Source organism: Talpa europaea (assembly GCF_964194135.1).
Source record: "Talpa europaea genome assembly, chromosome: 10".
Taxonomy (NCBI): Eukaryota; Metazoa; Chordata; class Mammalia; order Eulipotyphla; family Talpidae; genus Talpa; species Talpa europaea.
In genome coordinates this window covers 45,417,936-45,432,658 of record NC_140077.1, presented here as the reverse complement: position 1 = coordinate 45,432,658, position 14,723 = coordinate 45,417,936, and the positions used below count along the sequence as shown (strand labels likewise).

The 14,723-nt window shown below is 39.2% G+C and overlaps 1 protein-coding gene across 4 annotated transcripts; it reads left to right on the top strand.

The window, feature by feature from the left end:
* The first annotated feature begins 9,681 nt into the window (after positions 1-9,681).
* Positions 9,682-14,171, top strand: HNRNPH3 (heterogeneous nuclear ribonucleoprotein H3). Of its 4 annotated transcripts, none has more exons than XM_084245384.1 (9): positions 9,682-9,852; positions 10,396-10,534; positions 11,042-11,226; positions 11,649-11,735; positions 12,003-12,118; positions 12,825-12,960; positions 13,641-13,736; positions 13,819-13,911; positions 14,034-14,171. In XM_084245384.1, exons 1-9 carry the CDS (start codon positions 9,741-9,743, stop codon positions 14,108-14,110), a joined length of 1,041 nt encoding a protein of 346 aa, XP_084101510.1. In that variant the 5' UTR covers positions 9,682-9,740; the 3' UTR covers positions 14,111-14,171. The 4 variants fall into 4 exon arrangements, with proteins under 4 accessions (XP_084101510.1, XP_084101508.1, XP_084101507.1 ...); XM_084245382.1 differs by having other exon boundaries at positions 9,707-9,852; positions 11,042-11,181; XM_084245381.1 differs by having other exon boundaries at positions 9,707-9,852; positions 11,042-11,208.
* The last annotated feature ends 552 nt before the right edge of the window (positions 14,172-14,723 follow it).

The window sequence follows — 14,723 nt, the reverse complement described above, 5'->3', positions numbered from 1 at the left end:
TGATTTGGCAGCATCCCATCTAGATGCCTAAAGGGCTTACACAAAATGAAGTATATTTATAGACAGAAGATGGGTCAAGGTTATAGCAAAGGAAAATATCTTCTCAGGTAAAACCATCTTCCCTCGGTGCAGTCAAGAGGGGTTTATCATGCAGATTACTTCACATGTGCAGATTAGGAAACTACCAGCCCACAGTCTCTACCCTGTATAACAACTTAACAACTCATTTAGAGATTAAGAAACAGAAAAGTTAACTTGACTGCATTAGAATCAAACAGCTGGTAGGGAATTATCAAACTGGAACCTAGGCCTTCATGACTCCCTGATGATGAAGACAATTCTAAGTTTTGCCATTTTCTTTGTAAATTCTGGGGTATTTCTTTGTCTCCTGATTTTCTATTCTTGGGCCATAAAATAGTAACTTTACTAGACTGTGGTTAAAAAATAGTTGCTTAAGGTAAGTCCACCCCCCACCCCGGTGACCATCATTGCTTGTACAATAAGAGGCATAGATACATATATAATTGAAAACTGTATTTTACCTACCACTCAAAAATTTAAAATCATGTGCAAGAGGAAATAGTCTGTTACTTGCATATCATCTGTGCCATGCTTTCTAAGTTATGAATGTGCTTATGACACAGTCAAAGCAATGTGATAATTAGACTTAAATTTGTGGGTCTGCTACTCCTAGGCAGCCTATACGGCCACCATTTTGTCACCTAAACAAGGTCAAAGTGGTCCAGCCAATTAGGAACAGGAGCCCTAACCCTTAAACCCTTCAGATCAAACAAGAGCACAAAGCTGGATCACACTGGGAAGGTTAGACATCACAAGGTATGTCCAGAATGCCCAGGGGGGCGAGGACTGATGTATGACAAGGGACCCCAGAAGCTGATCAGTGGAGGGCCTTGTTGATGAGATTAGAACCATGGCTGGGGATTAGGGTGTAGCATCAAGTAGATTAGAAGTGCCTGGAGGGCAGACTCACAATCCCTAATCTTCTACACCCTTTCCTTTTCCTTAATCTCCCTAATCTCCTAAAAACCAATTACGTGTGTCAATAAAAGGGCCAGGATCTTGCTCTTCAGCAGCATCCTGCATTATGTAGCCTGCTCCATGACTCCCATTTGTCAGTGTGGTGTTGCCCAATGCAACAAAATTCCTTAAAGTAGCTATCTTTTGAAGCCATTTTCCTTGTTCTCCACAGTAATCTACTGGAACATAAAGTTTAATACTTTTAATGATGTTCAAAAGTTAGAGAAATTGTTTAAGGCTTCCCTCCATTTTCTTACTTAGTGTATAGTTACTACAACTGGATGAGACTTTTTAGTTACATAGACCTGGAATAAACAATTAAATGACTTGAAGAAACTGAAAGTATCAGGGCCTCCCTAGTGGTGCAGGGGTTAACTCTCAGTGTCATCAAGCCATTGCCAGCCACTGCAGCATGAGTTCCATCCCCAGCTAGGGAGCTAACCCACATGGCACAGCAGACCTCTAGTGTTCAAAAGATATTAGCCACCTTAATTAGATACATTCCTAAAAACATATTTGTGGCTTTTGTATGTGTTTAGCTTATTTGCTTTGCATACAGACAAAAAGATTATAATTCAGCTTTTACATTATTTCCCCTCCTTCCTTTATGTTATTTTAGAATGCCATCGTGGGTATGGGAATAACTATCTTAGCCAATTTTTAGTTAAATTGCCTTCTCCCCGCCCCCCCCCCCAAAAAAAAGAGTACAATCTCTTTCGATTTCTTTCTTTTGGGCTCTGCATGGAATTTTCCTCTGCTCTTCATCCTGATGGTGCAATACATGGTCACATGTTCGTCATCTTGTTTTCCTTTGGGTAGTGTGGGTACTTCTATGTCCTTCTCCTTTTTCATCTTTTCTCTTATTATAGCCTCTAACAAGATCCTCTCCAAGGTCCCTCTGATCTCTATGCTAATAGAAAAGCACTGAAATGACCCAAAGAAAGACAAAGAAAAAAATCCCAAAAGCTGCCGGGAGCCCTTAGTTCTTACTATCTCTATGGAAACAATTCCACAGAGATCAATCTGGAAACAATTCAGTAGGGATCACTATAGCAGTGTTGAGCTAATCTCACCAAGCTTTATTTACAGGATTCAATCTGTAAATGGGAATAGTTGATAGGCTTTTTTAAAAATAAAAGTAGTAAAATAGAACACCAAATAAAAATTAGGTTTACTCCAATGTAGTACATTTTTAACTCAAAAATTCCTACTCCTTGTAATAATAATATAAAATAACAAAAAGGCAAAAAGATTGCATGTACTAATTTCAAGTTCTCCCTAAGTGTCCATACTGGCAAACAGCAGAGTATCCAATACAGATAAATTATTGCCAAAAGCAAAGAAAACATGACAGCTTGGTGGTGAAAAGTCATTGGAATGATTTTAAAGTTGTGGCTCATAACCATATAGAGTAAATATGTGAAAAAAATACTAAATTCAATCAAGCAGTGAATAGATTGTTTGAATTCGGGCAAGAGGTGAAGAGGATTACAGAATTCCATCTACCAAATCAGGCTGAAAGACCTGATAAAGTAGCAATGTAACTGGAACCCAGGGAAGTAGAACCAAGGAAGGACTCCATTTGAAGAGTGGGACTTGGAGTGTTATTATTTAAAATCGTAATTATTTATTTTTTTAAAGCAATTATTAAAAAAGAGAGAAGGAAAAAGAAAGGAGTGGAGAGAGGGTTACTCACAACATCAGGACCGTCAAGTCCTGGACTGTGACACCAGGACTGTCAAGTTTCAATAAAGTGCCAATAAATGGTAACTGCAGGTCTCCTCAGATGGTAACTCCAGTGTCAGAAGAGGTAACTTCAATGTGCTTAAAATGAGATTTGATTTCATAAAAATTATTTACAACCCCAGGAAGGTCCTAGTGCTTTAAGACCCAGACCCTGGAGTAAAACCATTTGGATTCAAATCCTAACTTCTGTGAGGTATGTGGCCTCAGGCAACTTTTTTCACTTCTCTAGGACTCAAGCACCTTATCTCTAAAAGGTTACTGTGAACTTTCAGGGTTTAATAAAGAGTCACAAGAAAGTTTCCAATGAATCTCTATTATCACATTATCCTGATTTTGATTTTCTACCTCTTGTTGAGTCAAAGGGCAAAGGGATAGCTACTAGGGTCAGAATAGAATAGGAAAAGCCTGTGAGGAATAAGGAAGGCTCCAGAGATAAGGATAACAAATTCCAAAGGGGACTAAAGAACCCCCTCTCCCCACCAACCCCTCCCCCCTTAGGGGCAATAGGACATTTCCACACAAAGATGATAAAGGAAAAGTGTTAGAGAGAAAGGATGTCCTGAGCTAATCCCATACAACAAAAGGACTGTAAGGGCTGAGATGCAAGATATAACTCTGGACACAGAGTCATTAAGACAGAATAACTGAGACCACAGAGAACTATGAAGATGCTTTAGAATAATTAGGGAAAGAAGGTATATATTCCCCGAAGGAAGGCTCCACAGCAGCTTCCTTGCCCCTTCCTGGCCTGTTGCCATACCTGGGAGTCCCGCTTTATTTTTGTTTTTTTTTTCCTTAATAAACCTTTCCTTGTATCTATTTCGCTAAACAAATCTGCCTCCTTTCCCTTATTTGCCTAAACATCAGTGAAGTTCCTGCTGTGGTTTTGTGAGACACCAACCGTGGTGGTCTAGTGGCTGGGTCTCAGCGCTGCCACCGCAGCCTGGGATCCGTTCCTGGCTGGGAGACTAGACCCAGAAACCTAAAATTACAGTATCATTGTGATGATGACCACACGATCCCTCCTCCATTCCTTTGAGGGATGTTTTTAGAGTGGGCTCCAGAAAGGTAGTAGGGCCACCGTGTCCTACCTAATTCTTGGTGTCATATGTTTATCTTAAGTAGGCTTGCGGTTAAATTAAAGCTATAAGGTGTAAGTTTATTTATGCTTTTCCATTGCTAATGCCCCATGAACTCCCTCACCTCACCCTCGACTTGCTTCCCAGTATCTACAGCACAATGTCCAAAGTCTGGATATTCAAAGTCTACAACCTAGTCTCGCCCACAATTCCAAGCTAAAGGAACAAGGACTGTGCTCAAATTCATTTCCTCCTCCCCCTCACGTGCATTTCTGCAATACACTTACATTTTAACTTGCACTGATCTCTTCACCAGGACTGCCCTCCACCCACAGAAACGCGACTTGCATTTTTTTTTTTTTGACACTTTGAAAGGCCCTAAGGGGACAGTGTGAAGCTCTGTAATATGGCAGTACAGCCAAAAAGAGTTATGCATCACTTGATGCAATTTTCAAGGATGCAAAACCCTATTGTGGCAACAACCTTACGTCGTCGGCTGCCTTGAGTAGGTGATTGGTCACTGAGGTTATAAAGAAGTAGGAGGGAGGAAGAAAGGCGAGAGAAAAATGCGAAAGCCAGGAGCAATTTAAAAGGAAAGCATGGTCAAAAAAAAAACAAACCCGGGACAAGAGCTGGAGCGCCGCGGGGCCAGGGCCCGGGTGAGGAGGCGCTCCGGCCCAAGAGCAGAAACCAAGCCTGGTGGACAGTGAGCATCACTGCAGAGAAACATTTTTCCTGCATAATGCAAACATGGTGGACAGTCAGCGCCGTCCCGGCTTTCGGCGGCCACATCACGTGGCACCCTGTCCACGCAGGTGGCGCGGCGCTGGGGCGGGGCCTTCAGGAATTTGTTCTAGGTGGGACAGGGTACTTGCCGTTTCCGAAACACAAAACAATCCCTTCAAATCACTCTGGAGGGACGACCGCTGCCACCTTACAACCTCCCCTAAGTGGCAGAAAGACGAGAGAAACACCGAGAGAATGTGATGCCGCCAAAGAAAGCAACAAGAGCCGAGTCGCCGGCGCTCTTGCCACCTCCCCCCTAACCCAAGAGAGCGCGCAGCAGTGCGCACGCGCACCTTACTGCGGCTCGCGCCACGGCGGGACTCTCTAGCATCGCGAGAGCGGGCAAGGCCGGTTTTCGTTGCTCTCGCTCCACCCCCTCCTTCTCGCTCGCTCTCTCCCATCCCCCCAAGCCAGTCGCTGTGCTGCGCAGCTCCCATAGCGGTTGCCGCCGCCGGAGACGGTTGGGAGGACCGTTGTGGAGAGCGCTACACGAGGCGGGCGTCTGCTCCCTCCTCAGACCGGACCCCGCGAGCACCGGAGTTGGCACTACTGTCGCCCGGCAGGGTATCTGAAGTAAAAAGGGGGTAGGTTGGGCCGGTAGTTTCGAGAACGGAATCGGGAGAAGGACGAGAGACTGGGGAAGGGCGGGGGGGGGGGGAGTGTGGAGGTCGCGGCCCTGAGGCGGTCAGGCTGCGCCTCCCAAGCGATCTCCCACTTCAAGGAGGGCGTCGTGTGGGTCGCAGAAGTTGCTCGAGTGGAATTCAGTGGACGAGGCCGAGCCCCGAAGTGGGGGTCACCCAGCTTTTCTCTTTCCCTGCTGGCTCGGCCTCCGCCATTTTGAGTACGGTGGCTTGGCCACCCCGGTTTCCCGCCCATCTCTCTCTCCTGCTTTTACCCCTCAACTTCCGAACGCTGACTGGGAAGGCCGGGGGGTGGGCAAAGCGGCCTGGAAGGAGTGAGGGTGGGGAGCGGTGCGAGCAGGGAAAGGCTGGGCTCTGGGGGGGAGGATCTGGGTTGTCGCGCGCGCTCCCGATTGAAATGGCGCCGGATGGGCCTGGCCTCCCTTCCTCCGCAGTCTCGGCAGGGCCGCCGGGGCTGGCGGGACCGCGAGTGGCTTCTGACGCAGATTGCCAAGATGAGAGAGACTGGAGCTGGGGGAGGAAAGCCAATGGCGACGAAGGCGCTCACCTCCCAAATCCAGGACAAAGGAGGCGGACGGCCTCCTTTGTAATCCCGCCGCCCGGTGGCGAAGGTTTTTAAGCCAGGCCCGGCCGCCGGACGGGGAGGGAAGGGGCGTGCTCTCCGAGCTCTCCGGTCTCTAGGGCCGCTAGGTAAACGAAGTGTCTCCGGGGAGGAATAAAGGACGCTTAGCCAGCCCTTATATTCCAGAGTTGGAACTTCGAAAAGAGTACGTACTCATTTTCCAACGGTTTTTTTTTTTTTCCTTCTTCTTCACGCTTTTAAACTTAAAGTCGTAGTGGGTAGTTGACTTTTAAGCAGAAAAATGGGTGACTTGTCACAGGAATGAATGTAAGATGTGGGCATACTTCAAACAGGTCGTCGGGCCTCGGAACCACGGTGTAGTGAGCTTTTGGGCGGGTGTGGGGGGGTGGTGCATTGATGCTTGTGTAAGCCTGGCACACATCGGGTTAGAATTTAAATAGTTGTTAAAACCAGTGATGGCCAGAAAAATGTATGCGTGTACACATTAGGAATTGAGTTGCTGACTTTTCAACATTAAATCTCGAAGGTGGTATTAAAGCTGTGGAGGTGAAATAGTTCATATTACAATTAGTTTTTTCTTTTGGTAGCTAAGCATGTGTTTTATTTTAGTGCAGGATTATAGTAATTTGACGAAGGAAATAAGCCAACTCAGCGGAAAGACGCTTGCTGAGCTGATTTTAAGTTCGTAGAACAAGAGAACTGGGTCGGTAATTTGCACTGAAGACTGTAAAGAGAGACAGGAAGGGCCTGAGAATAAGAGTGTCCAATAATGGATTTGAATCTTTAAAATAAGTCTTACCTACTTTCCAGCCTTAAAAACAAAGATCCTAATTTTGAAGATGCTCTGATTTTAGTGTACTTTGAAAATACAGCCCAGAGTTTTCCTGTGAAATACGGTATGTGGTGTAACTAACAGCTTTCCTGATTGGATTACCCCAGAAACCTTTTTTCCTGCCCTTTCATTTTACATAAACTGGAAATCCATTGCCTTCATGTTTTTAGTAACTATTTTTTGGGTATCTTTATTTTGGTAAACAAGTGGCTGAACTGCAGTAGGTGGTGACTTTGTGCTAGAACTCGTTCATAATCATTTTAGACACCTCACTTCCTTTAGATGGTTTTTAACTGTTTTAACTTAAATAGCAAGCATATCGGAAAGGGGAAATGGTGTGGTGTTGCCATGTTTATCACTTTTTTGCCAAAAATGACGTTTTCTCATTCTTTTTTAGATCGGTGAACCACCATCTAGAAAGTTATTTGATGCATCAAACCCTTACTTACATTATGTATTACACTCCCAAAAATAATACAAGCCTTTTAGTTAGAGGAATTCTATATTTTACTTGGCCTTTCTTAGAGTCCTTTTTACAACAGCTTTGAGATATAATTCACATAAACTTTAACCCGTTTAAAATAATCTATGGTCTTTTGTGACAGACTTCACTTAGCATAAAATTTAAGAATTTATATTTAAACTCTAATAAAACTGACTAAAGATTGCTAGTGCTTTTAATTAGTGATAATGGTTGGAATTAGTAAAGCAGAATTGTGATTAGCAGTGACATTGTTGCAAAAATTGAGGTGGATTATCCTGAATCATTAGTAGATTCTACTAGGTAGTGAGCCAGCTTTATAAAGTATTAGAGCTGATGTCTTTTTATGCCTTTAGTGTTACTCAGGTATTGTAAATAAAATTCTAAAACTCACATGTTGGAGTTTTGAAGAGGTAATAGTGTGTGGGGGGTGTACTTTTCACAAACATGGTGTGGATAGTATTCTATAAAATAGTTGTGTCTTTGAATCTGGTTAACTTTCCCTCAACTTAAAATTTCAACAGTTCAGTGTGGTTTTAATACACTTAATAATAAATTTTTTTGTTTTTATATAGGTCTCATTGGTAAAGGCTAATTCAAAATTAGTTGGCATGCTAGTATTGGAAAGTGCTACCATTTATAGTAAATTTCCATCTTTTTATCTTCTAAAACTCTGTGTGTGTGTGTATATACACACACACACACTGAAAGATCAAAAAGCAACACCTAGTTTTTTTTTTCAGCAGATTAGATTGGCTTTGTAACATTAAATTTTTCACAGGAAGTAACATTTGATTTTTAAATCATCCTTTTTTCCCATGCCAATTTGGAAGTACTAGATTCCAACTATTCTAAAACGATATTTTTTTTTAATTGTCTAGCTGATGTGCACATTACAGTAAATATTTTTTAAATAAACACCCCCAACCCCGATTTTGATGACTCTTAAGAAAACAAAAAAATTGACCTTTGTTGACTTTGGAAAAGATGTACACCGGTCCTTATTTTCCTTTAAGACTCTGTTGTTTTAAACGTTCAGTTACTTTGTGGTATATTTCATTAGTTTTACAAGGCCCTTTAAACTCTAGTCAGCAGTGGCCACCACTGAATAATTAGAAAGCTGCTAACCAAGCACAGTGACTTCTTAAAACAGTCCAGGAAGGTATAGGCATCACTGCTATATTTTACAACTAAAAGAGAGGTTTCGTTTGCTTGAATTAAGTGGCAGGATAGGAATCCAAACCCAGTTTATTTTCTCTTATTTTAAAGCTCATGCTGGTTATTTGTGTGCATAGGAATTAGTTGTAAAGTCAGTTAAAAATTTGCATTTTTGCTGTTTGAATGTATTTTTAAAAATAAAGCAGGTACCAAAGGTGATACATATAGCTACTTGACTAATTGACACATTTTGAAAATTTTCTGCAGTGTTTATTTTAAATGTGTGGATTCTAAATGGAAGAAAAAATTTTATTCTGCAGAAAATAATCCCTATCACATAATTAGGTAGCCCCGATAAATAGATATGATATTAAATATTAGTGACTACTGTTTACATGAAATATAATCCTCAAACATAAAGGAATCAAGTGAACAAATTGTTTTGTTTACAGGGGAGGAAGTGGTGAGGGAAAGGTTTGAAATACTCAGGTGAGTAGGATTCCTACAGCTGCATAGTGAAATTTGTATGGTCTGGTAAGTTTCTGCAGCTGAAGGACTTCTGCATTAGCCTCTTTAAAATGTTCTGGAATTTTAAAAGAAAATGGTTTTCTTGGGAATGGAACTGGGTGGGTTATTTTGGAGGGGAAGGAGGGCTTCTCTATCCTTTTTAATGCTTTCTGAAATGTATTACCTTTTCTAAAAAGTGTTTAAAAATAAAGGAGTAAGCTGGTTTTCAGTATAAAAGTAATTTCCAGACAGATGGCTTCAGAATACTAGAAGGCGTTCATTTTTGAGTGACCTTTTAATGTTCAATTTAACGTAGTCCCTTTAAAACTTTGTTCTTAAAGTGTTTATTCCAGATTTAAAGAGAGAAGGGAATTTTTCCCTCCTGCAAAAACAGTTTGATGTGTTTAAAATTACTGAACATCTAGTATAAGTTTAGGCTTCTGTATTTACCATGTTTTCCAAGAAAGCACTTAAGTACTTTTGACTGAGGCTCTTAATGTAGGTGGATGACGGTACTATTCACAACTTGTAAGTAATTTAAGTTTTAAGGCATTTTCATAACTATTCAAGTGAATCATCAAACCTGGGAAATATGAATGGATATTTAAGAGATGAGGAAGGAGGCAAGAGTTGGCCTTCATAGAGTTTTGGCCTTCTGTTATTGGTCCTTAGAAATTTTGGTGGGGAGGGGTCAGGTTTCAGTTCCTTTTCCCAGTTTTTGCCTACCTTCAAATTAGAAAGTTGTTACTGGCATCACTGAGTTATGTTAAATTCCTGTTGTGCACCGTTGAGAGGTGTTTCTTCAGTACCTCTGACAAGAGTATATTTTGATTGACTGCTTTATGTGCTTGTTTTATTTTTTATAGCATTAAAATCAAACGGTATTGAGATGGATTGGGTTATGAAACATAATGGTCCAAATGACGCTAGTGATGGGACAGTACGACTTCGTGGACTGCCATTTGGTTGCAGCAAAGAGGAAATAGTTCAGTTCTTTCAAGGTACCTCTAGTATTAGTCAAAGTTTAGTAGTATTTTAATGTTATATTTGTATTCTACTCAGTTTTTATAGTTGTAAAACCCATTTATTTGGGGGATTTATTTTGAGAATGATACCTTGGTTAATGTTTTGAAATGTGCTCCATTTAATATTCAGTACAGTATGTGTAGAATATGTAAAACCTAACTAATGTGTAGCGAACTTAAATGAGAGTAATTGTGATGAAATGAACCATGAATTATATGGAGCATAGTTAGTTTTTATTTGTAGCCTTTTTTTTTTTTCCATGTGATAATAGGTGGGCTTTTAGAGTATGTAATTTTAAAAGACGTTAGTCACAGAAAAAAATTTATGTAATCCAATAATATTTTAAAACAATCTTCCGTTTGTATTATGGGGTGATGGGAAACTAAGCTTTTTTTGTTTTGTTTTGTTTTGTTTTGTTTTGTTTTGTTTAGACTTGTTTTAAATATTTGATTCAGATGGGAATGTTTCAGCCTTTAACACTGTTCCCCTTGATGGGGTTATTTGTCCTTGGGTTAAAGGGTTGGAAATCGTGCCAAATGGGATAACATTGACGATGGACTACCAGGGGAGAAGCACAGGGGAGGCCTTCGTGCAGTTTGCTTCAAAGGAGATAGCAGAAAATGCTCTGGGGAAACACAAGGAAAGAATAGGGCACAGGTGGGGATGGAGAGTTTGGGATGGTGTTAAATTTTTATTTTTGGGGGTTGTGGGTCACTTGCTTAAATGGGGGGGTAACAACATTTTTCTGGGGTAGTTTTAAAATGATAATTATCTAAATTTAACTTGGAAACTACAGATTTGGGTGGGGAATTAATGCTAATAGTTTGCTTAAATTAAAATTAGATTGTTTCCATTTCTGTGTAGGATATTGTTGATACTTGCTTTTGTATAATCAACTTTTCTCTAAACACTTATGTACTAAAGGAAACAAGCTAAAATTATATTTATATTTTATGAATTGTCTTCAAATGACTAATTTGTCTGTAAAACTTAAATATTAATTATTTAAGTTTGTAGGTGTAAACTATGTTAACAATGTGTATTTAGGCAATTTAAATTGGGTTATGTATCTAGATGTAGAAAATCTTACTGCATTTTGCCCAATATTTTAATTACTCTAATACATTTATGCTGAAACCTGTACCTTAAACCATTTTTAAATAGGTATATTGAGATCTTCAGAAGTAGCAGGAGTGAAATCAAAGGATTTTATGATCCTCCAAGAAGATTGCTGGGACAGCGACCGGGACCATATGATAGACCAATAGGAGGAAGAGGGGGTTATTATGGAGCTGGGCGTGGAAGTATGTATGACAGAATGCGACGAGGAGGTGATGGATATGATGGTGGTATGTGTATCTAATGAACAAAGGTTCTGTTGTCATTTTCTTAATATTCCTGACACTTTGTCAAGAAATACAGAAATGGCAGTAATTTCAGTACCTACTAGGTTTTAAAACCTGTTCATGAAAATACAAATTCCCATGATGAGCAATGGGACTTGGTTGATGCACATATTGGCACCTATCTAAGTTAACACAGAATTTGAAATGAAGATACTGGTATGTTTGGGCACTTTGTTTGGCATAGGATGATACACTTTTGAGGTTTTTTATTTGCATCACGTTGACTGCTCTTTTTTTTAAAGTTGTGTTGCAAACTTGTAATCTAAGTTAACCAAACTACTTACCATAAAGTATGCTTTTGTGAATGAAATTACAAAATTGATCTCTTGAAAGTATATTTATGTATTTCTCCTTACATTATACAGGTTATGGAGGTTTTGATGACTATGGTGGCTATAATAATTATGGCTATGGAAATGATGGCTTTGATGACAGAATGAGAGATGGAAGAGGTAAAATAAATATTAAAGACATTCATTGTAAGGTGAATTTTAATATTTGCTTTACATCTAATTACTGCTAATTTAGGTGACTTAAAAAAATCAGCTCAGGCATTATTTCATTATACAGCTAAGTAGGACTTAATATGGATGTATACTGACTGGTAAATTCACCACTCAGTGTTTAGAAAAGTATGTTAAGATTTTATGGGGAAGAAATATTTTGTGAGATTTTTCTACATGTGTCAATTTATAACCTTTGGAAATTTTAATCTCTAGGTATGGGAGGGCATGGCTATGGTGGAGCTGGTGACGCAAGTTCAGGTTTTCATGGTGGTCATTTTGTACATATGAGAGGATTACCTTTTCGTGCAACTGAAAATGACATTGCTAATGTGAGTAATTTCTTGGTGTCTAAATTTTGAAGTATTCTTCTTTTTTTTTTTTTTTTTTAGTGTTACTGCCAAATCCTTTATGAAAATAATTATCTGCAGTTAATGGCTATTTTTGTGTCTATTATGAACTGACCTAGATTGAGATTTAAGTCAAATAAAAGCTACAGTCCTTGGGTCAACATAAAAATTTAGTTTAAGACTGATCAGCATACAGTGGTAATAACTGGAAGACTATTTCCCTTGTGTCAAGTTTTGAAAGTGTAAATATGTAAAAAGTAAAATTTAGTGGATGTATGGTAATTAGAAACCAAGGAGCTGAAATAATGGGAGTAGATGCTATTATCAAATAGAATCCGATTGGTTTCTAATTGATTAAGTAATCAGTCAGCAAATTTCAGCCCATGGACCAAATCTAGTCACACCCATTTGCCTATTGAAGAGCTAGAGTTAGATACCTATGGCCTACAAAACTATGCAACTTACGTCTAGTTTTGGGGGGTTTTTTTAGACTTTGCACCAAGTTCCTTATGTCTTTCAGGGTAGTTATATTTACTAACATCTGTTTAGCTCAAACTGTTCTCTGTGTTACATGTTTTTATCACCCCTAGCTTATTTTAAAAAGGATCCAATCTCCCTCCCCCCCACCCCCAAGATGGTTTATAGTCTAAGTAAAAAAAGTAAATGACTGGTGTTTTCTTTCATTTAGTTCTTCTCACCACTAAATCCAATACGAGTTCATATTGATATTGGAGCTGATGGCAGAGCAACAGGAGAAGCTGATGTAGAGTTTGTGACACATGAAGATGCGGTAGCTGCCATGTCTAAAGATAAGAATAACATGCGTAAGTGGTATTCTTGGCGTGCATGCTATCTTTGTTAGCTGTGAACTTGATTATAAAATATGCAAGAGATTCTCAGATATGAAGGTAACTCTGGCCAGTCACTGGAATCTGAAACCATATGGCTTCTTATCTCAGACTTCAATGACTTGCTAAGTCAGTTATTAAAGGAGGGAGATAGGTATGTTACTTGCATGTGTGTGATTCCCATGCCACTTGGAAATTAACAGCACTTGTTAACTTATACAGTGATCAACTTGTGCAGGTTATTCCTGCATGTCACCTTACCAGTTTTGAAGCAATTAAATTTTACCTCATCCAGTGATTCTTAAATTGACTACACATCAGTCATTTGGTACTTTAAAAAAAAATTTCTCAGATATCATCCTCATGATTCTAATTCCATTCTGTGATTAGCCTAGGATAATATTTTTAAGACATAAAATAGCTGGTTCTGAAATAATGAATCAGCCCTTTGTTGAGAAAACTCAGACCTCCAAATACTTGTTCAAGGCTGTATGTTTTAAATGAAACCTAGATTTTAGTCTTGTGTGGCATTTTATCACTAAGAATTTCTAAGTATACCTTCAGTTTAAAAATAGTTGATCAACCTTTTTACACTTTTACTGATGAATATGATCCGTCATTCTGTTCTCCTGTATTACTCTTGTTTTTTCTTTAAGAACATCGATACATTGAACTCTTTTTGAATTCCACTCCTGGAGGCGGCTCTGGAATGGGAGGTTCTGGAATGGGAGGCTACGGCAGAGATGGAATGGGTATGTGAATTTTTTTTAAGTAAGAAAAGTTAGACATTTAGGAAACAACCTCAAATTTTTACTTTATTTTTATTTTTTAAAGATAATCAAGGCGCTTATGGGTCAGTTGGAAGAATGGGAATGGGGAACAATTACAGTGGTGGATATGGCACTCCTGATGGCTTAGGTGGTTATGGTAAGTGATTACTCTGATCCTGTTTGTATTAGTCTCCACATGTGGTACAGACAATGAAAAGTTCATGTTATTCTTGAGATCATACATACATTGATAATCTCATTCTTGCTGTCTTTCTTAAGGTCGTGGTGGTGGTGGCAGTGGAGGTTACTATGGCCAAGGTGGCATGAGTGGAGGTGGATGGCGTGGGATGTATTAAAGCAAAACCGTCAACATAAGTCCTGACAACAGCATCTGGTCTACTAGACTTTCTTACAGATATAATTTCTTTTGTATTTTAAGAACTTTATAATGACTGAAGGAATGTGTTTTCAAAATATTATTTGGTAAAGCAACAGATTGTGATGGGAAATCTGTTTTCTGTAGGTTTTATTTGTTGCATACTTTGACTTAAAATAAATTTTTATATTCAAACCACTGATGTTGATACTTTTTATATACTAGTTACTCCTAAGGATTGTGCTGCTTTCATAAGATTTGGGTTGATGTATTTTACTATTAAGCATTGCAAGTAGTATAGTGTAGTTTCAGAGGGCAGTAGCTCACTACTGCATAAATTGCAAGTCTTATTATATTCAGACATCTGGAATAAAGCTTGGAAAATAATTTCTTCTGGACAGTACTGTAAATATAACCCTAAAAATGAGTTAGGTTGCTTCGGAAGCATAAATTCAACTGATTCCAGGTAGTTCTAAATTAAAATCAGGCATAGCTCTGAAAAATCTCGATCATCTAAAAGGTAACTGCATTTCTGAATATTGATAATTTGTTACCTAAGGATTTGGGGAGTATTGGATGTTTAAATTCTAGAC

Excerpts from the sequence above, each read along its gene's own strand:
- HNRNPH3 (XM_084245384.1), top strand. The coding sequence starts at position 9,741 with ATGGATTGGGTTATGAAACATAATGGTCCAAATGACGCTAGTGATGGG. Across the intron at positions 9,853-10,395 it reads AATAGTTCAGTTCTTTCAAG|GGTTGGAAATCGTGCCAAAT; the intron begins GTACCTCTAGTA and ends CTTGGGTTAAAG. Across the intron at positions 11,736-12,002 it reads CAGAATGAGAGATGGAAGAG|GTATGGGAGGGCATGGCTAT; the intron begins GTAAAATAAATA and ends TTTAATCTCTAG.